At 32.2% G+C, this 22,269-nt stretch overlaps 4 protein-coding genes across 6 annotated transcripts; 3 read left to right on the forward strand and 1 right to left on the reverse strand.

Moving 5' to 3' along the window:
- The first annotated feature begins 6,130 nt into the window (after positions 1-6,130).
- Positions 6,131-7,766, forward strand: LOC127239452 (E3 ubiquitin-protein ligase PUB24-like). The gene has a single exon (XM_051257613.1). The coding sequence runs from the start codon at positions 6,290-6,292 to the stop codon at positions 7,550-7,552; it is 1,263 nt and encodes a 420-aa protein (XP_051113570.1). The 5' UTR covers positions 6,131-6,289; the 3' UTR covers positions 7,553-7,766.
- Positions 7,767-9,054: 1,288 nt separating this feature from the next.
- On the forward strand, positions 9,055-14,130 carry LOC127239241 (methyl-CpG-binding domain-containing protein 10-like). 2 transcript variants are annotated; one of them, XM_051257310.1, is made up of 4 exons: positions 9,055-9,231; positions 12,037-12,187; positions 12,275-12,730; positions 14,102-14,130. In XM_051257310.1, exons 1-4 carry the CDS (start codon positions 9,154-9,156, stop codon positions 14,113-14,115), a joined length of 699 nt encoding a protein of 232 aa, XP_051113267.1. In that variant the 5' UTR covers positions 9,055-9,153; the 3' UTR covers positions 14,116-14,130. The 2 variants fall into 2 exon arrangements, with proteins under 2 accessions (XP_051113267.1, XP_051113266.1); XM_051257309.1 differs by lacking the exon at positions 14,102-14,130 and adding an exon at positions 12,824-13,123 and having other exon boundaries at positions 9,056-9,231.
- Positions 14,131-14,154: 24 nt separating this feature from the next.
- LOC127239240 (probable receptor-like protein kinase At1g49730) lies at positions 14,155-17,875 on the forward strand. 2 transcript variants are annotated; one of them, XR_007836106.1, is made up of 9 exons: positions 14,155-14,345; positions 15,174-15,435; positions 15,940-15,992; positions 16,059-16,126; positions 16,310-16,399; positions 16,478-16,553; positions 16,633-16,993; positions 17,342-17,412; positions 17,746-17,875. XR_007836106.1 is itself a non-coding variant. In XM_051257308.1 (8 exons), the coding sequence occupies exons 1-7, from the start codon at positions 14,273-14,275 to the stop codon at positions 16,947-16,949; spliced, it is 939 nt and encodes a 312-aa protein (XP_051113265.1). In that variant the 5' UTR covers positions 14,155-14,272; the 3' UTR covers positions 16,950-16,993; positions 17,342-17,739. The 2 variants fall into 2 exon arrangements, 1 of the variants encoding a protein (XP_051113265.1); XM_051257308.1 differs by lacking the exon at positions 17,746-17,875 and having other exon boundaries at positions 17,342-17,739.
- Positions 17,876-18,160: 285 nt separating this feature from the next.
- LOC127239239 (glycosyltransferase BC10-like) lies at positions 18,161-21,164 on the reverse strand. Its single transcript, XM_051257307.1, has 2 exons — positions 19,876-21,164; positions 18,161-18,874 (listed from the first exon to the last, which is right to left on the reverse strand). The coding sequence occupies exon 1, from the start codon at positions 20,989-20,991 to the stop codon at positions 19,900-19,902; it is 1,092 nt and encodes a 363-aa protein (XP_051113264.1). The 5' UTR covers positions 20,992-21,164; the 3' UTR covers positions 18,161-18,874; positions 19,876-19,899.
- Between the last annotated feature and the right edge of the window lie 1,105 nt (positions 21,165-22,269).

Raw genomic sequence — 22,269 nt, forward strand, 5'->3', positions numbered from 1 at the left:
TAATTTTTCAATTGGGTCAGGCCGGCCCGGCCCGTCCCGTATTCACCTTAATTTTTGGTTCATGTTCTAATTGGGATTGAGTTAATTTTAATTAATTACATCATTGTATTTATTTATATTTTTTGTATTCAAAATGTTCGATTTATGATGGGAATGTATACTTGTGATTTTTTTTCTTTTTTCTTTTTCCTTTTATTTACTAAGTTAAATAGTCGGGACTTCTGTTCATTAATAAATAAATTAATGATGCGTTTTTTTAATAAGTAAGTCTTTAATTATTATTATTATTATTATTATTATTATTATTACCAAATAAATTATTCTAGGATGGGCAAATATGGATATGGCCCAACACTTTGGGCCAAGTATGGTAATAAAAATTATAGTCAATCCTAAAAGGTAGAGTCGAAAGTAGTTTCAATTGGGCCAATCCAGTCCAATTAAAAATCATGTTTTGTGATCCGGTTTGAATTTAAAAGAATAAAAATGAATACTTAAAAATATATTAATAGATACTATAATATTGTCTCCCCTGTCCCAAAACAATAGTCTCATTTCCATTAATAATCATATCACTATAAAATTACATTTATTTTTTCACCATTATTTCATAATTGTCACTATTTTTTACACTAATACACTCACAAGGACAAAAAAATCTTTTATCGGTACTTTTTACCCATTACCAATATAATATAAATATTTTTTTAAATCTCGTGTCAAACACAACTCAGACTAAAGTTTTGGGACGGAGGGAGTACTACGTAACATAATAAATTTCATATTTTCCAAAATCTAATTTATTTTAAGGTTTGGATTAATTTAAAATTATTATTTTTATTTAAATATTATTTGATATAATATTTTGTGAAAAAATATATATATTTTAAGCTCAAATAGTAAAATCCTATAAAAGTAAACCTTAAAAACCCATCCAAAATTGTGTTGTTCATATATGATTCAAGAGTTGTTTAATATTTTAATTTAAGATGATTTTTTTTAGTGAGGTACAAAGAATGATATCATTAATATAAAAAAATAGTATTTGATATAATCAATATATACTAATTTGTAAATAATAAATTATATATAATAAAAAATAATAAAATACTAATACAAATTAATTTAAAATATATGTATTTGTTCGAGGATTTGAATTTTGAGTTGAAATTTGAAAGATAAAAATTTTGAATTTGAATAATGGTACGATATGATATAAATATGCGTTAGATGTGATATTTTGAATATAAAATTAATTTTTAATATAATATAAAATTATTTAATTTAATATTTTTAAGATAAAAAAAATTGATAAATAATACTCCATCCGTCCCACATACCGTGTCTGCTACATGCTACACTGCAAACACGATATTTTAGGAGGGATGTAATTAGTAGATAATTAAAAATGTATTAGTGAAAATAATTATTTTATAATATAAATAATTGTAAATTAAGATTAAGATAACTAATTAGTTTAATTAAAATTGAAAAAATAAAATAAATTAAAAAATTTAAAATGAGATTAAAGTGTATAATCATTTTCCAAAAAAAAAGTGACATGGAATGTGGAACGGACAGAAACGGCAACATAGACATGGTACGTGGGACCGATATATTTTTTGAAAAATTCCATAAACGAACTCACCCTTAAAAATATGCATATATATATATATACTTATATATATTACTCTCAATAATGTTCATTTTTGTGTTCTTTACTAAATTTATACATAATATATTTATATAAAAAAATTTAATTATTCAAATAATTGTATTATTTTAACAAATAATAATATATTTGTTCTTATCGTTTTACTTACTCTAATTTCTTTTTAAAAAAATTAATATATATATTTTTATAATACTTTAACTTTTACATCATTTTTTAATTTTTATGTCTAAATAAAGTAGCATAATTTAATGACTATCGTCTTTATTCAAACTCTAAATCCGCATCTTCTATTATTCTCTTTATAATTTCGTTAATTGTTTATCAGTTATTAATTTCTTCGATAAAATTATTGAAATGATCTGATCCAATACAATTTTAAATCGGGCCATGCTCAAGTTAAAATTTTTTAACTCAATTTAAAACGGTACCGGGCTTATCCAACCTTATTTTAGCATCATAATTAATACCGGGCCGGCCCGATTTTACCGGCATTTTTGAAAGCTAAAAAATTATTTCAACATACGACTTTTTAAGCAGTGTCGCATTTGTATTTATGATGCAACCCACGCTTTTTGACTTAGACTAAACATATCACTTACATTATTAATTTTCGACCTCTTTACTTATAATTTGGTACTCCCTCCATCCCATCTAATATGGGTCTATTACTGTAGATACGAGAATTCAGATAAAGTATAATTAGTAAACAATTAAGAAATATATTAGTAAAAATAATTATTATTTAGTAAAAATAATTATAAATGAAGATTAAGATAACTAAATAATTTAATTAAGATTAAAAAAATTTAAATTTAAATTTTAAAATATGATTAAAGTGTATAATTAACTTTCCAAAAAAGAAAATGACAAATTATATGGGACGGACGAAAATAGAAAATAGGGACAAATTATGTGGGACGGAGAGAGTATTATTTTAATATTATTAATTTTATTTAATAAAATAAATAAATAAAATTAATAACAATTTTTTTTTTTTTTTTACATATTTCTTAATTTATATCATTCATCATTACACTTATTAAAAAAATTTATGTGATACTCCTAAGTTGGATTAATAGTATGAGTCGGTGTTAAACAATCATATATCAGTCTCTGGTGTGATGAAATTACTAATGTCAATAATTTTTTATTGTTTTTAGTTTTAAATATTTTGTAAAATGAAAACAATGCATTTAAAAATTATTTTTTTACCACCATTCTTAAGCCATTTTTAATCCATCAAATCTATTCATGCAATTTTAACTTTAAAAAATACAATTGTTACAATATTTTTACTTAAATTCACAATTCTAACTTTTACTAAAAAAAAAAAAAATTCAAATATTATAGTATTTTATATATTATTTGAAACTATTTTTATATTTATAATTAATATTATTTTTATATAAATAAAAAAAAACGCCAAATTTTGGCATCAAACTTGGCGTATTCCAACTGACACGCTAAATCTCCAATGGTCCTAGGTTGAAAATGCCCTTAGTATTTCATCTGTCCAATAAGAAGGGTGATATTTTTTATTTTTGTCATCCCAAAACAACTGTGTCGTTTGTTAATTTAGTAATTGTATTACCTATATAACATAATAAATATTTTTACAATTTATAAAATATTATACAAATATAATTATTTTTATATTATAAAATATTAATAAAAATATTTATATTTTTTATTTATTATAAATCAATATAATACCAATATTAACAAAATAATATACAGAAAGCAAATAACAATTTATTTATTTATTTAAACAGATGAAGTATTATTATTTATTATTGCACATAAATATTGGTTGACCGAGAAAAGTCAAAGTCCGTGGATCGTGAACCATGCACGATGCACCATAAAATAATAAATAAATCTTCTAGAAATTTAAGACCATTATAGGTTCAAAATTAAATCAGCCAATGATTCTCGGAGTGACTCATGATATATACTACTTTATCAAAATTTCAAGGCACGAGTTTAGAAATTTTAAATTTAATTGAAAATAATTATAAAAAATAGATAATATACATTTAATATAATATTTTATAGGATAAATCAGTTATTTATATTAAAATATATATTTTGTATGTGATTTCTTTTTTAAAATAAATAATAATAGAGTATTATAAAAATAAACTTAGAAACTTACGTTTTCTTTTATTTTGTAAGATATTGAAATAATATATAAATAGTATAATTATTAATTATTATAATTGATGTGATTTAGAAAGTTTGTATCATTTTGTTTCGTTATATAGAAATTATGCATTATATCTTGTATTTGCCAAAAAATTATATAAAACACTTCCATCGAAAGATGTTGCAATTAGTGAGACCATTAGAAGAGAAAAAATTAAAATGCATATTTAATTCGAGACATATTCTTAAGATTCGCTAACACATTAATATATTTACTAAAATACATTAGATATAAATTTACAATACACATATAAAATAACAGTTACAACACGCCGGTGATACTTTGCATATATAATGTATTGTCTGTTATATTTTTATATGTCATTTATAGTATTTTTATGTGCTTATTGGGACAATCAATATGGTGTTAATAAATCTTCAATCAACACTTAAACCGGAACGATTCAATATATATTTTAAGTGTAATAATCTAAAAACTTAAACTATCAATTTCTACCTAACAAAATATTTTGGTGGAAGAAGACTTATAAATTATGGATACTAGAATGATCGCTCATAATGTGAATCATATATCATTAACATAAAGGAGAAAAATAATTATCCTAAAAGAACTTTAACATATAAATATAGTAAAATTATATGGAATAAGAGTGAAAATAATAATAATAATAATAATAATAAAATAGATGAAATTTGTTTTAAACCACAGAGGGTGTGCAATATTATAAATTTTGTAGAAAAACAACAATGCACACAAATATAGTTGACGCAAATATAGTTGAGTGAGCAAAGCCCACACTCATTCAAGCATTTATGTCAAATATCTAGTGTACGTGTTGGTTTTTTTTGGTATCCATACACTGAAACCCAAACCCAAATACGTGTAACTCGACCCGTAACCCATTTATCCAAAATAGATTCAGTCCATCTATTTAATTAGGGTTAATCTGAGTCATTGATTTCTTTGACATATATATATGTGCTGTGGGTTGAGAAGATCATTATCATTCATTCACGCGATACAACAATCCTAATCTCTCTTCTCCTTCATCGTGATTTCTCACGAGCTCACCTGTGAATCGATTCTTGAGGTTTTCCGGCGTGCCTCTGTCGACCGGTGTCTTCCTAGTCCGACGAGCTTTCTTTGAAGCAGTGTAAGTTGTCATAGATTTAGTCGCAAATAAACATTCGCGTGTTCTTTCTTTTGCCCCGTCGGTGAATATTTTGAGTCTGTGATGAGTGTGAGTTGTTGGCTACCTAGTTTGGGTTTGGCTCCTTGTTTCTTGGGTTGGTCACTGTTTTTGATTGGGTTTGTGAAGGACATGAGATTTATTTGTAATAAACTTGTTTTATTTGAAGTATATGATGTGTAATTCATAGAATCGTGTTGTTTGTTGTCGATTCGGATTAGAATTGTTAATTTTTTGGGCGAATCTTTGATTTCAGTTCTAAGTTGTTTTCTTACGGTACGAATATTATAAACCAAAACAAAAAACTGATTTATGATTTTAAAGGATCTAAAAATCATTTGTAACATATGAATCAACTAGAAAAATACCGCGCTCACTTTGGAACATCTTTTAATTAAGACGAAGCTCAACCAGAGCACAAAATAGAATAAGATATACAACTATGAGAGGTGATTAATGCGACAACCAACAATATATGAGTGTTTTCCTCAACCTTGTACACAAAGAGCATCAATCGAACCATAAAATCACATCAAATTCAGTGAATTACCTACGGAAGAGATAGGAGTGAGAGCAATAACAATGGCAGAGTGTATGAATTCAAATAATCTTTTTGTTGATTTTTTTAGAGATTATTGTTGTTTCTTTAAAAAAAAAAAAAATTGAAATGTATAAATCATATATTGAGTGATAAAATCATAAAGTGATTTATATTATTACGTTTATATTTGCATCATATTAATTGTTGCCAAAATATAGAGAGGTTATGATTTTAGATTCGAAAAAAAAAAATCGGTAATCTATTTGATGGACAACATACCATGAATTTTAAAGATGGATAATATTGCATTTTACTTGGTTGTACTACACTAAACAAATACCATACGAATTCCGTCAGAGATTTGAACCCATAAACACGCACGATTTTGTCAAAATTGGAATTGGGTTTAGGTTCCGGTCGGATGGGTCTGGTCGAACCGAAAATAAAATTGAACAAATTATATTTAAAATTATTTATAATTTAAATTTAAATATATTATATTTATTTTATGAGTATTTAATAAAACCGGTCATACAATCGGTTACCAGTTAGTTACAAAAATTCTAAGGTATTAAATGTTCAATTTGATTTTGTCCTTAGTCCTTACTCTTCTTATCTGTTATCCATTGTAATTTAAGTCGCACTTTCTACTCTAAATAAATAAAAGTTATATATATACATATCTTACTTCATTATGCTAATTGAGAAAAACGAATTATGGAAGATGGAAATGAAGAAGAAGAAGAAATCGCAGAACCTGAGTATTTCCTGTGTCCGATTTCTCTCCAGATCATGAAGGATCCGGTAACCACCGTCGCCGGAATCACCTACGATCGGAAAAGCATAGAGCAGTGGTTGGGGACGACGGCGGCGGATGAAGGCGGCGGCGTATGTCCAGTGACGAAGCAGGCGATTTCCAGAGGATCGGACTTGACGCCGAACCACATGCTTCGGAAGCTGATTCAGGCATGGTGCATTGCGAATGGCAAGGCTGGGATTGAGATTGATCCTCCGCCAAAATCTCCAGTGCAGAGGTCTCTTATCCTGAAATTGATTCGCGATGTGAATGGTAGGTGTGATGATTTGATTAAATTCAGTGCTCTGAAGAAATTGGATGAATTGGCGATGGCGAGTGAGAGAAAGAGTGGTGGAGAAGACCTGAAGGTAATGGTGGAGGCTGGAGTGGCCAAAGCGATGGTTGCGTTTGTTTCTAGAAGCTTCCAGGATGGGAAAATCCTTGCCGTTGATCTCGCCGTGAGGATTCTCCGGCGAACGTGGACTCCGACGGCGGAGATTGTTGGTGAAGACGTAGCTACGTTCATTCAAGCAATTCTGTGGATTTTGAACACCGGAATTGAAAATCAGGCGAAAATCCTCGCCGTAATTGTTCTAAAAAACGTAACGGAAATTGCGAATTCGAACCTTCTGGAGAGATTCGAGCCGTATTTCTTCACCGAAACGGTTCTCCTTCTGAGGAAGAACATATCGCCGGCGGCGACGCGAGCGACGCTTCAAATTCTGATAAAAGCCTGCGAATCAGGGAGGAACAAGGTGAAAACCGTCGAAGCAGGAGCAGTTTTCGATCTAATCGAAATCGAAATAGGCAAACCTGAGAGGAAGACGACGGAGCTAATCTTCAGCCTCCTCGCGATTCTCTGTTCCTGCGCCGACGGTCGGCATCAGCTACTGAAGCACGCCGGAGGCATAGCGGTGGCGGCGAAGAGGCTGCTGAGGGTGTCGCCCTCGGCGGATGATCGGATACTGTGCGTTCTGGAGTGGATCGCGCGGCGCTCCGCCACGAGAGAGGTGGTTCTGGAGATGCTCCGCGTGGGCGGCGTGACGAAGCTCTGTATGGTGCTTCAGGCGGACTGCGCCGAGTATTTGAAGACGAAAGCCAGGGCGATTTTGCGGTTGCATTCCGGCGCGTGGGGCAACTCGCCATGTATACAGGTGTATCTCCTTACGAGGGACCCTAGATGACTATGGAAAATCCGGGATCTCAAGATCCAGGTAAATCCTGATCGTTGATTTATAATAGCGTGTGTCGTTTGATATCTGTGATGTCTGGTGCTCGGGTGCTGTGATCCAGGACTAGCATCAATAAATCATGAGTGTTTTTCTCTGTTTTTTCAATATACTTTTAAATTAGGATTTTTAAAAATAATATTCCCTCACATCCATAACAGTATCATTTTTCTATTTTAGTTCGACACAAAGTATCCATTTCTTTTTTTAATAACTATACTATCTACCTAATATTACAAATATCTTTACAATTTACAGTATATTACACAAATATCATTACATTTATATCACAAATACTAATAAGGTTATTTTAGTCATTTCTATTTTATTCATGCTATGTCTCAATATAATACTAATATTTCTAAAACTACATGCAAAAAACAAATGAATATTTAATTTCGGAACGAAGGAAATAAATAACAACGCAATATTTTATACAAAAATCAAAATACTTATTATAAAAGTCAAAAAATTATTAGAAAAAATTAAAAAAAATATATTTAATTTAATAGAATATATTTTATATTTTTTTACATAAATTCCAATATTATACACAAAAAATTCTTTCATTGAAATTTGCTAGTTGAACGAAGCCATTGATTTTTGCTCGATTGAGACTTTTTTATTTTAAGGTGTATAAATAGTACAAAAATAAAAGGATAAATTATATAATTTCCTAGTAAAAATATATATAAAACATCTAATATAAATATTAACATATTATATAATATTAATTATTTTTATATTATTTACATAATTTTTTATAACTCATAATATTTTTATTTTTTTATTCAAATCAAAATACAAAGCAAACAAACCTATATAATCTTTTTTTTTAAATAAAAAATATATTCACTTTAGCCCCACTCAAATTTACTATTTTAAAATTTATGTAATAAATTAAAAAATAATAATATTTATTAGTTAGTAAAAATATATACTAATATATTTTGATATTAATGATATATAACTATTTTTATTAAAATAAGAAATAAATAATTTTTAATAAATTAAAGAATATTAATTTTTAATAAAATATAATAATATTAAATTATTATGTAAATCAAAATTTACATAAAAATATAAATTTAAACAAAAATAATTTTCTTCCTAATACATATTCTATTTACTCGTAAACCATATAAATTTTCATATCACTTACATAAAACAAATATCTTAAACGGAAATAGAACTCAAATACATTTGAATAAACCGGTAATGTAAATGAAATTTTGTGGAAAAACGTGAGAATAAAAATAAAAACGAATGACGCTTTTAAGACAAAAAGTTAAAAAACGAAAAACGTAGAAGGCAGAAATGCGAGAATAGAGGAGCCGCGAAACTAAGCGGACGCCAAACGGTACACTTAACGGAGTTTAATAACTCTGTCACGTCCGGAGACACACCTGTCACGCTCTTCACCTCACCTCTCATAAAAAATATATATATGCGTAGGTGCATTAAATAAATGCACCCTTATTTACAAACTCCAATTTGGAAATTCTGCTCTCGATTTTCCCGATAATTGCTCTGAAATTGAGTTGCAGGGAAGGAAAATGGCTGCAGAAGAAGATAGTAAGAAGGACGACGGAGTCTCGATCGAGCTTCCTGCTCCAGCTGGTTGGGTTAAGAAGGTGTGTTCTTTGCTCGAATTTTTTGTTTCTGTTGTTCTTCATATATGTAAGATTTGCGGTAATTAATTTTGTTTATTTTGCTTGTAAGTGTGTGGAGCGCGGCGTTTAGTGTTTGAATTTTGGAGTAGGTTAGGGAATTTATCTGGTTTGGGTGTTTGTGGAGTGTGAATTGACCTTCGGCGAAAACCTAGCTCGAAATTTACCCTTTTTAGCATTTTTGGAATGGATATTTGGTAGGGTGTGCAACTTTGCTGTAATGCCTATAGAAATTAGGAAATTGGATGCGAATTTGAAGTTTTGGTGATGGCAATGCGGTTTTATGTTGAATTTATCATTTCCCTCAAATGGATTGAAATAATGAAGAATCTCTGCGCTCAATTGATCACTGTTTACTAAAATTAGCTTGCCCTTTTGAAATTATGATACTTAATGGCTGTTTTATTTGCAAATCATAACGGTTAACAGTGCGTTTTTTAGGGTTGGAAGTGATTTAGATGCATTTTTAGTCATTTTCCCCTTTCCGCTCCTGCCTATTTGCTTGTGTTGTGTTAGGAAATTGATATTGATTTGAAAGAGTCAGTTTTGGAGTAAATTATTGCCATTGTCCTGTAAAAAGGGTGGCTTGGGATTCACTCTTGTGCTTCCTGTCCCTTTGATTGTGTTATTCTTGTATTCGAAAGGATCATTTTCCAGTCATCCAATTATGGAAACCATTTTAGTAATCTTATTTTCTATTTTTAACTTTTGAGTTTTGCCTTGGGAACTATTCTTGTGATCCCTGTTCATTGTTTTCATGGGGTTGTGCTTTTTGCATCTTGGTTGATTATAGTTGCAGAAATAACCTTGAGCCACTACACGTATTGAGCATCTTTACTTGCTGTTTTGATTACTGTCTATTTCTTTTTATCACTGATCATTGTATTTTATGGTTTTGTTGATGTGTTATGCATACAAGTTCACTGGGATTATTGTAGTTGCATGAGTACAAAGTAAGCTTCAAAGGGATTTACTAGAAAAAAGGGATGATTTTTAATGTCCAAATCAAGAACTAGCGGGATTACAATAAATTGTTTCAGTAGAGTGTTTATCGAATGGATAAGTATTAGTAGATGGTAGATGATGAGATTCAGGGTTTAATGATGAATAGAGGATATGTGGAAGACATGCCAAAGTAGTTAGGGTGGTTGAAATTATAGGTCAAAGTAGTTACATGGAATTATAGGCTAGAATGAATTTTGTTAGTGTTCAATTCTGTAGAAACTAAGAGTGTGTTTGTTTTGGGTTTTGAATAGTAAAAATTTTAATTTGAATATGTCATATTTTTTAATATGAAATTGATTTTTAGTATAACATCAAAAATGAAAATTAGGGTTGGTTTTTTTTTTTTTTTTTCTCTCTCTATTCATCAATTTTTTTCCCTTCAAGAATATTAAATCAAACCTCTTTTTTTATATTAAGAAAAAAAAAATTACATTTAAAATATCATATTGTTTATATCATATCAACAATTATTCCAATTCAAAATTTTATTATTATAAACCCGAACTCTCAAATAGACACGCTAGAAATATTGATGATGTGATGTTTAGAATTTCATGCTAGAATGAATTTTGTTGGAGTTCAATTATATCAAAACTAAGGGTGTGTTTCTTTTGTATTTTGTATAATAAAAATTTTGAATATGAATTAGGTATTGATGTCATGTTTTGAATGTCAAATTGATTTATAGTATAATATAAAAAAATTGAAAAATAGGGTTGTGTTTGTTTGGAGGGTTTTTTTTTTTTTTTTTTTTCTCTTTCACTATTCATTAATTTTTTTTTCCTAAAAAAATATCAAATTAAACACCAATTTTTATATTTCTGTTATACAACAAAAAAATCAATTTTACATTTAAATATCATATCATAGCAACACTTTATTTATAGCATATCAAACAATCATTCCAGTTTAAAATTTTTTCATTTAAAACCCAAACTCCCAAACAGACTCTAAAGTTGAGATGTTTTGGGAGGAGGAGGAGGAGGGAATAGTAAAGATTCTTTTAAAAAATCCCAATCAAGCACACCCTAAGGATTTAGCATATGGCCAATCGAATTAATAGAAGACTTGATTCTAATGGAATAAGCCCAAACAATTACCACTTATGGTTTTTCTTTTTTTTTAACAGATCACACTCCAGTGTCTCCACCAAACAAAATTTTATATTTTTTACAAGTTAACTATCACAAGATGGTTATTTTGGAAATTTAATTTAGAATCAATGCCATTTATGCTGGACATAAATTCAGGATTTGTCTAAATACATGTAAGTTTAGGAGAGAATACATGAGCTATAAACTTAGGTATGATTCCAATATTTTGATGCGGATGTTACCGTTCCTTGTGATGGTTGGTTTATCTCAATTTCCATTTTCGAGGCCTTCCCACCAAACATGAAACTCGGTAGGTGTTGAAATCCTAATCAGCTATCTGCAATTTAAAGTAATTAAGGGATTGAATTTGAACTGAACTGTCTTCCCTGAATCTTGTATTTTTGGTCATTTTATTCTCAAGTCCCAATTAATTAGAAGTTTAAGACTTGAATACGATACTATATGCCTAGCGTGGCTGAATAGTCTTACAAAAGCAGTGACAGTGTGTGTCCTTTTTCCATGCATTTTTTCCGATGGACTCCTTCAAATGCTTTGTTAATGAACCTCTTGACCCTTCTAGAATTTATCGATGAACTTTACAAGATTTTTTCCTTCTGCTCCTACATCTGTAAGCTTTTCTGTTTCTGTACCTGTTTGGATCAATCATCAGGTTACTCCGAAGAAAGGCGGGACCCCTCAGAGAAATGACATTCTTTTCATATCCCCCACCGGAGAGGAAATCAAAACGAAGAGACAGTTAGAGCAGTACCTCAAATCTCACCCTGGAGGGCCAGCTGCTTCCGAATTTGAGTGGGCTACAGGTACTCCCCCCCCCCCCCCCCCCCCTTCGGATCATTCATGTCCTGAGGAACATCAAACTCGAGCTAAATGAGAAATATCTTACTCAGGTGACACACCTCGGCGATCTGCAAGATTAAGTGAGAAATCAAAAGCTGTAGAAACAGCTGCGACGCAGTCCCCCACAAAAAAACAAAAGCGATCCGCCACAAAGCGGGGAGGAGCCAACGAAAAGAGCAATGCTACAACAGATGGCGAAGCTGCAGTCGAGAAGGAAACTAAAGAAAGCAACGACATTCCAATTACAGACACAAAGGAAGACGAAGGAACAGACAAAACCAATCCCCCCCAACCCCAACCCCAACCCCTCCCCGAAAACACAAACAATGAAGAAAATTCCAACACCAAGGAATCCATCGAAGCAGCCACTGATTCAGCTGCAAATGCAAAAACTGACGAATCTAAGGAGACAGCTACTCAGAATGACGAGCCCCAGAATGAGGGAAAAGAAACTCCAAGTGAAAACCCGGTCGAGAAGGAGCCTTCTTTGCAAGAGCCACCTACAGGTAGCTAAGTTAAATTGCTGCATCTAGTTAAATATTTTTTTGCTAGGGTCGTAATACATATATATATATATATTGTTACGTGGTGGGTGGCAGACGAGTATCATCAACGAGCGTTCTAACATGTTTCTACTCTAGAAATAACTGCTAGGAATGAGTATATTCTTGGAACAATTGAGATATGTTTAAAAATGTCGGGAAACTTGGAACCGAGACCTCCAAGAGATTATAGATTGTTGTTCTATCTCTTGATGTTGATCTCTACTGTTGTTATTCCGGGAATATATATGGTTATGTGTCTTTTTAGTGATGAAGAAGAACTACATTTGATGTATAATGTTAATGTATATTGGATATGATTATTGAGGATGATGATGATAGCTTTGATGATCTTATCTCTACCCCTCTCTCTCTCTCTCTCTCTCTCTGCTGTTAGTTATTTTTCATTTTTACCTTTGATTTGTCTGTTTACATTGTGTTATATGCATATATATATATATATATATTTATTGAAATTTGTGTGAGTTATGTCCTTTTGTCCGACTGTTAGGCCCATCCTGGGCGGGCTATGGAAAATAATAAAAAAATATATTGAATTGGAATTGACTATAAAGAGGGACGATTAAGTTATATTCGTATTTGATATATGAATAGAATTGAATAAATATTCGAAATCGTATTTGAATCGAAAATTTTAGTGAACTATACAATATTTGTAAATAATTAGAATCGGAGCGAAATTATTAAAAAATAGTTCAAATTTTAATTAAATAAAATATTTTTAGATATTTTAAAATTTTAAATCGAAATTGAATCGAATATAATAATTAATATAAATATACTCGGTGAATCGAAAAAATATCAAAAACTGATATTGAATCGAACAAATATTAATTATGCAGTATTTGTATTCGAATCGAATTTGTTGGATTAACCGATAATTCAATTCGATTCAATTAAAAGTTGACTGTTTAGTCCGATTTTTTTACCCACCCAAAATAATAAGTTGTAACACCCATTGTATATTTTTTTTATCATTTACTCCCTCCGTCCCATATACAGTGTGTAATTATTTTTAAAAAAAATGAAAGTGACATGCAATGTGGGAGGGATAGAAGCGAGAATGTAGACATGTACGTGGGACGGAGGGAGTAATATACAAGCTTAGGATATCCTTGCAACAAAAATATTTACTTAAACAAATTTATATTATAATTATATAAATATTTTAATATAGTTTAATAATATTTTGTACGTATTAAATAAATTCAGATTCTAAAATAAATTTTACTGCTTTGTTCAACTTTAATCCTTTATTCCAGCTCTTTTTATCAATGGAAGTGGTCCCACTGAAATTCCGACTTTACCCCTCAGCGGCGGTGTTTTAACCGAACCAACGGCAAAATTGACTCTCATTGCCACAAAGTGGAAACTTCCAAATTATTCTGCACGCTCTTCTTTAGCTTTGCTTAAAGTCGCACGCTTTGGATCCCATAATTCTTCGCCGTCGTCGTTTTCCCCGACGAATGCAATCCGCAGCCAACTATGGGGGATGATAATTTGATGCTGAAGATCAGGATGCTGCTTCTGGCCTGGTTTCACTTCCGATTGTACCACGGTGAGTTCGCAATTTTGTAAATATTTTATTTCGGTGTTGCGTTGGGGAATTTGATGGATTGTGGAACTTTTGTGAAGAGATTGATTGTTAGTCACTCGTTTCGTTGAATTGTGTGGAATTTTTGGTGGATTTGGAGGTAGAATTGGAATGTGATTTCATACGGGAGTTAATTTGGGGGTGATTGAGGTCGCTTTGAAGCAGTTTAATGAAGATGATGCATATGTTGCTGTAGTGTTTCTTTTTATAAAAAATAAAAAATAAAATCGAGGAGTTGCCATTGGAGCATGGTGATTGAGGATTTTGTTACAGGAGAAAGGACTTTTGAATGTCTAATTGATTGTTTACATAAAAAAAAAAAAAAAACACGTATTAGATGTGATATTTTCGAAGGTAGAATGCATTGTAGATTGAATACTGCTAAGATAAAAATGAAAACACAATTAATCAAAAGTTTTGCGGGGGCTTCTTTTCCTAAAAATTAGCACTCATGAAATTGAAACTAAAAGTATGACGAATGATGGCTGTTCGGCCAACTCTGGTTTCAGCAGGAAATAGGTGGGAATGAGTAAACAACTCAAGTTTCATGGTTAATTTTGTTAGAGGATTTAGGGTGAATGTAAAGGAGTTAGAAATCAATGTCAATTTGCTTTCCTGCTGAATTCCTAAATATCTGGACAAGAAATGTTTAATTATTTCTTGAATGTAGAATAATTATCAAGGTATATTCGAGGCATAGTATACAGCAATTTTCATGAATTGTTAATGATAGATGATGTTTACCATATTTTATAGTAAGCGCATATAGTATTGAACTTGTTTTTGTTTCAGAGAAAGGCCTTCCACTCATTGTGAAACGCTTCTCGTACAAAGATATAAAGAAAGCTACTGATGGATTTAAAAGAATTATTAACAACTCTTCTCAGGGGACTTCGTACAAGGCCAAGTTTCAAAATGGCAGTGTTGCTACTGTAAAAGAAGTCAAACTTCCCGATGAAGATGATGATTCCTTCATTCGAGAAGTTCAACTTTTGGGACGCCTGCATCATCGTCATATTCTTGCAGTTTGTGGATATTCTACTGGATCTAAGAGGTATCGTACATCTTGTAACTCTTTTTTTCATTTTTTTTAAGTTTCTAATAAATTGCTGTTTCCAAAATATTCTTCTTGGCTATACTTATTATCGATTATATATCCTATTGTTTTGCCTTTGTGACTCTACTTTGTATTATTTAGAGTTAGAATGGCTGGTTATAGATTCTACTTTTTGATGCAATTTTTTGGTGTAAACGATTACGAATTACTATTTTGCGATCATATTTGTCTTCTTTTGCTGTTTATCCTCTTTTAATGGATTCTCTATGGTCCGTATTACTGTTTCATTGAAACTCTGTTAAAAATAAATTTGCATATTTTGAGTCTGAACTTGCCTTTACAAGATATACCATCCATAATCCAGTGGTGAACACAATTAGATATGTCAGAATTAGAAAATCGACTTAATTAGCACTTAATGTGGAAATTTGTTGCTTTGTCTATCCTAAATGCCGATGAACATGAGATTCTTAGTCTTCTATAACTTCTTCACATTTTCAGGTTTCTAGTGTTTGAGAACATGGAAAACGGAAGCCTAAAGGAGCATTTATCCGGTAATTCTTAAGTAGTAGTATTATTTGCTGCCTCCACGGTTTTTCAGCATCAATCCTTTTCTTCAGATCCTTTGAGGACTCCCTTGAACTGGAGAACGAGGTTGCAGATAGCAATCGGCATAGCTGCTGCTGTGGTTAGATAAATTTATTACATCTCCAACCTCCATACCCTCTTCAATACATTGTGATCCTCTTCCAGTACTCATTTCATGCAAGAATTCTAACTACATCATTGTCCTAAATCGATTATGCTTGCTTGTGAATTCACCCTTTTTGATCATTCTTGGAGACTAATTGCATGACTAATATCGTCGCAGGAATATTTGCATTTTTTCTGTGACCCACCCATCCATCAAGTCTCTTTAAGCTCAAGCTCCATACTGCTGGACGAAAATTTAATCCCGAAGGTAACTCCTTGAAAAACCATTTGATCGGTCACCTACAAGAGGAAAACTGAAACAACCTTTATACCTGCTACCATACAGATTTCAGACATTAGCTTGTTTAATGCTTCTGGCAATCAAATTACATCATTGCCAACCTCGTCTCATTGTTCCAAAGGTATTGTCTCGCCAAACACTTTTCCCCCGTTATTTGTTGCCTTACTTTGCGATACGAATATGGCTTTTTATTGTTGTAGAGTGCGCGGTGGAGGGCTGCAAGAACATCATATTCCAACTTGGTTTGGTGATCCTGGAGCTGATTACTGGTCAATCGGCAGAGAAAGGAGGTGTTGATTTGGTTCAATGGGTTCAAGAATCTCGATTTCCAGGATCCATACACAAGATGATCGATCCGGATCTTGGAAATAGCTATGATCAGAGGGAGTTGAAGGGCCTTCTTAGTGTTGCAAGATTGTGCATAAGATGTGTAGATAGGCAGAGCATATGCACCCCTCAAATTTTATGGTATTTGCAGAAAAAGATAGGGATCACTCGAAGATCAAGACCTAGTTAGTCCCATATCGATACCCCTGTTGTGTGTACAGAAAAGTTCGAGAGGTAAGAATCTCTTTTCCATATATTTATATTTTTACAAAGTTCAAACTGTTTACTCGGTTTTAGACAGAAATTTTTTAAGTTTTGAAAAAATTTCAAAATAGTAAAAAAAAATAGTATTTGATTTGATATTCTGTGAAAAATATCAAAACTTTCAAAATGTGTAAACAGAGACCGGTAGAGATCTTTATTACTATTAGTATTTGGATGTAGTTTGGAACTGTTTCTAAATTACATTTTTGTTGATTTGAATTTAAATTTAAATTTAAATTTGAACTATCCAAGGAAGAATTGGTTGAATAGCAATTGAAATGTAACATCCTTGTAACTAACTGTGTTTATTATTTGCAGATTTAATAATGTGGCAATGGTGAAATGGAGAGGGAGGGATTTGTTCCACTTTTTATTCAGATGGATTGCAGGTAACTTTCAGTTCTTTTTGCAGTATAAAATAAGAAATTTAAATATTGCAGATTGGTTTGTCATGAAATTTATTATGAAGGTAAATTGGTAATAATTTGAAGTTATGAAAAGGGCTATACTATCTGGTGATGAGAGTAGATCAAATCCAGAACTATAAAAATTCAAGTTAAAAGTTAATTATCTTAATATGTATTATTAAATAATATTATTATATGTATTTAACTTGTATACATCAGCATGGGTGCTGAGTTATTAAGTTCAGCACCAGCATGGGCTATAGGGGTTTTGTATTGAGATCAACAATAATCAATGCTCAATTATTTGATTCACAGGAATCAAAACATAAACTGGTCCCTCAAGTCCTTACCTAATAATAGAGAATCATTTATTATGAGCTTCATGTTAATATATATAGAGGAAAAGTATATGATGTATGTCTTTATAATAATATACATCGATTTGATCGAATCAACACCAAATTATTCATATATAATTTGTTGGATTTTGTTTTTGTTTTAGAAGAGTAAGATGAAATTAACATTTTATTTATGGGTTTTTTATTTTGTGTTTTAATTTTGAATTTTGGTGGCGTATAATGCTATAAATGTAATATTTTTCACTTTTTTATAATGAATCATGTATTATTATAGACAATATTGTATGATAAAAGAAAATTCAAACCAAATTTAAAGTAAACATTTGGGGGATATGGGAAATATAAATCAAAATGAGCTCAAGGCAAAGGTAAGAAAAAGAGATATATGCCTTTTTGTCTCTTTTGTTTAAAATTCGTTCTAACAAACACCACCACCACCATTCTACTTAGGCAAAATTAACAACAATACTCGTTGAACTTAGTTTACAGGCTATTAAGTTCAGTCGGAATTTACCCAAAGCACGCTCGTCGAGTAGCGGCTGCGGGTTTCCATTATCAAAATAATTAACCACATAAGTAGAAACCATGAATTTACAGAAAAATTAGATCCCACTTGTAAAACTCTTCAGGAGCAACTCAAGATGAATAATAGATTGGTAACAAAAAAAGTTCCCTCAAATCATCAAAGGCAACAGCACAACAAATTGTGTAGCCATTTATGCCTAGCCAAGAATAATGATTCTATTTCCCATACAAGATGATGATCCATCCTTAGATATGTACAAAATAAACTAGAGGGTCCAAAAACCACCCACCCACCCAACCTACCAACATTTCAGACCACTCATTTTGTTTTCGGGTGGTCGAATATGAGCCCGCCATGAGATGAGAGAATATGATGACTGAGGAATAGAGTATACCTCAAAAAGCACAGTTTTTGCACTGTGGGAAGGAATCCTAAACATTGTAACAGCTCCACAATTGCTTGAGCTGGTTTAAGGCTCCGTTTTCGGGTTCAAAAAGGTTTCGGAGCCTTCTTGCTACAACCCCCTCGGAGTTTACCTTGTCAATTTCTTCTTCTGATTCTGAAACGACGAAATAACAGCATAGTTAGTTAGATCATACTCCCTCTGTCTGGCTATCTTTGAATATTATTATTATATCAAAACATAGTACAAGAAAAAAAATTGCAAAATACTTCTATTAGTGTTTTATAATATTAATATAACGATATACAAATATAAAGATATTTTTAAAGTAAATACAATGACGTAAAAGGTAAATGTAGATAGTATTTATTTCATTCCAGCTTTAAATCTAGAGTCATGACTCATTCAATTAAGTGAGATGTCGTTTTGCACCCCTTTCCTATGAGTCGAACTTGTCGTTACCTAGAAATTATAGATTTGACCAACCGATCAAGTAAAAGCAAACACACACCCGCAAATTAGAACCCCGCGACCAAAAAACCAACACATTCATCTCACGGGATCCAATCCCAACCGAGCTAAATAAGAATCACGATAACATGGCCTAATGTTTACCAAAAACCACTTATCCCACAGATAGTAATTACAATAATCCGAAAATGACACTCCTAATAATGTCACACAAAGGTCTCATAAATGACCAGACCAAAAATTTCAGCAAGAATCCCCTCCCCCTATCCCCCACGTGATTTGAACATCTGCCCCAATTCAAATTAAAGAATACGTCCACATTAGGCTCACATCATTCCCCATCAAAATCATTCACGAGAAAAAATGTGATCTACGATCACGACTTCTCACTGCACAAGGATTTAGACCACAAGAAAAAGACACCAACCAAACCAGCTGTATGACCACACTCACATTTACGACGAACACCACACTCACTATCATCCCCAATCACCTACCTAGCTAACTCATCCAAGAAAAAACATTTTACTTTCTATGATTCGATTTGTTAAATATATAGATATGTTCATCTTAAGTGATAAAAGCCTTTGCTTTCTAATACTAAATTATCGAACAATACTACTAGTCTCAACTAAACTCAAACTAATAACAATAACAACAAAACAAAACCAACCATCTTTACTTACCATCAATGTCGATCGATGGATCGATCAATCCTTGAAGATAACCGAATCCGCCATCTCCATCAATGGATTCAAGCAATCCGGTGAGAACTTCCTCGCAAGCATGTACGAATAACTAGAATTTGATTCCCTAAGCTCGTAAATCAGCTTAGGGGACACCTCAATAGGGTGATAAGTGTGCGGATGACCGTCCACACTGTCGGTCCAATTCACCCTCGTCAAGGTGTATCGTGTACACGCCTCGGGATCCTGCATCGACAACAATGTAGGGAAATAATGCTCCTCTGGATAGCAAGATTGGATGTTGAAACAAGGAAGCTTGAATTTCTGCCATAGCTTCCGATCCTTGATAACCATCAATGAGTGCTTTCTGGTCATCACGAAGAACTGTGAACCTACTCGAAATTCGTCGAAACTGACCTCCGGAAGCATCACATTCTTCCCCCTAGCATTGTACCTGTCCCATAGGAATGGCTGATCGTCGAGGATCTCAATGTAACTAGGAAACTCCATAGCCTTGCCCAATCTGCGGAGGTCGAATAGGAAATTGTAGAAGTAATTGAAGGAGTGGAGGGGGATGCAGTGCTGGGAGATTAGGGCGAAGTAGGCGTTGGAGGGATCGTCGAGCATCGCCGTCGCGAGGAGGCGGCGCGCGGCGGAGATGAGAGTGGCGGAAGACCTTTGAGTTCGGCGGGAAGGAATGGATTTACCGGCGAACACGCCTTCGAATGGAGAGATTCTGACGAACGGATCGGCGTGGATGTAGATGTTGTAGTGGTGGCTACTGGCATTGGCGAAGAAGCGTTCCCATAGAGGAGCGAAGTGGAGATTCGAGTTCGTGAGGAACAGGAACGCGAGCTTAGGGCGGCGGACGGAGGCGGAGAATCGAGATCTGACGGAGGGGAGGCGACCGGAGCGAGGAGGAGCGGTTATGTCTCCGGAATCCGCGGCGATTGCTTTGTGGAAGAGGGAGAGATCGTCGAGCTCGTCGGTGTGGAGGATCGGAATCTGCTTCGGCGGAAGGATTCGGGGAGCTAAGAAGAAGAAGAGAATCGGCAAGGATATGAGGAGGATTAGGACCGGAATGATTGGGGTTGAGGAGGCGGAGATCGTAGCCATGGCAGTCCGTCACTGAGAGTTATTGAGAAAATTATACGTCAGTCGTGGCTGAGTTTATTGGAAGAGTAGATCGGAATCCATGGCGGGCGCCGCCGCCGGCGGTGGTGGAGCGGCGGAGAGTATTTTGGAGGAGGTGAGTGAGTGAAGAGGATGGAAGCACATAGGGAAAGAAGACGGAGGGGAAGTAGTTGAAGTGTAGATGGGATTAACGGCGTTACTGTTATCGTTAAGTTTTGTGAAAAGACGGTTTTGCCCTTGGACGTGTAGATGAGTGATTGAGTGAGAGGATAAGGGAAAGAGACGGTGGGGAAGTGTAGATGGGATTAACGGCGTTACTGTTATTGTTGTTTTATGTGAAAGGACGGTTTTGCCCTTGGGGGGGCTTGTGTGGTTGGGGTTGGTCGAATTTTGGTGGGGGGGGGGGGGGATAAAATTGATTTACTAATTCAGAAATTAATTTAAATTAATAAAATTTTAAAAAATTATGGTTGCTGAGGTAGGTTTGTTGTCTATTCTTTAGGGTGAGTTGTTTGATATTTGAATTTTGGGTTTGACTGTTGGGGGGATAGTGAAAATTTAGATGAAAGTAATATTATATGAGTAAATATTTTATATAATTTTTAGTTAGAAAATATTTTTTTTATAGTAAATTAAATAAAAAAAATACTTTGATTTAATACTTTTTAGGAATTAAGTTCAAACTTTAAATAAACATATAAGTCGAGCTCGATATTAAGATACTAACCCCATCCACTAAATAAATATTGGTATTTACTATTAGATAGATTTTCTTATTAAATAAGTATATATTAGTAATAAATTTTCTATAAAAAATAAATTGGCTATTTCAAGATATATTCCTTGTTGTAAATATATTTGTATGTAATGTATGAAATGAACACTAAATAAATATTGGTATTTAATAATAGGTAGATTTTCTTATTAAATAAGTATATTAGTAATAAATTTTCTATAAAAAAATAAATTAGCTATTTCAAGATGTATTAATTCCTTATTGTAAATATAATTGTATGTAATGTATGAAGTGATTGATAAAGTAAGAAGTTATATTTAAGGTTTGAATAATAAACTTTTGTCCTACAATAATGTTTGAGAAAACTTATGCATATGTATGTGATTTTGAGAGTTGAATTTGAAGTTTCAAATAATAAAACATTGAACGAAATAATTATTTAATATAATATAAATATAAATATATATTAATATAATATTTTAGATATAAAATTATTTTTTTATATAATATAAAAAAAAATTATA

The sequence above is a fragment of the Andrographis paniculata genome, unplaced genomic scaffold, assembly GCF_009805555.1.
Source record: "Andrographis paniculata isolate CXL003 unplaced genomic scaffold, ASM980555v1 Contig77END, whole genome shotgun sequence".
In the NCBI taxonomy this organism is placed as follows: Eukaryota; Viridiplantae; Streptophyta; class Magnoliopsida; order Lamiales; family Acanthaceae; genus Andrographis; species Andrographis paniculata.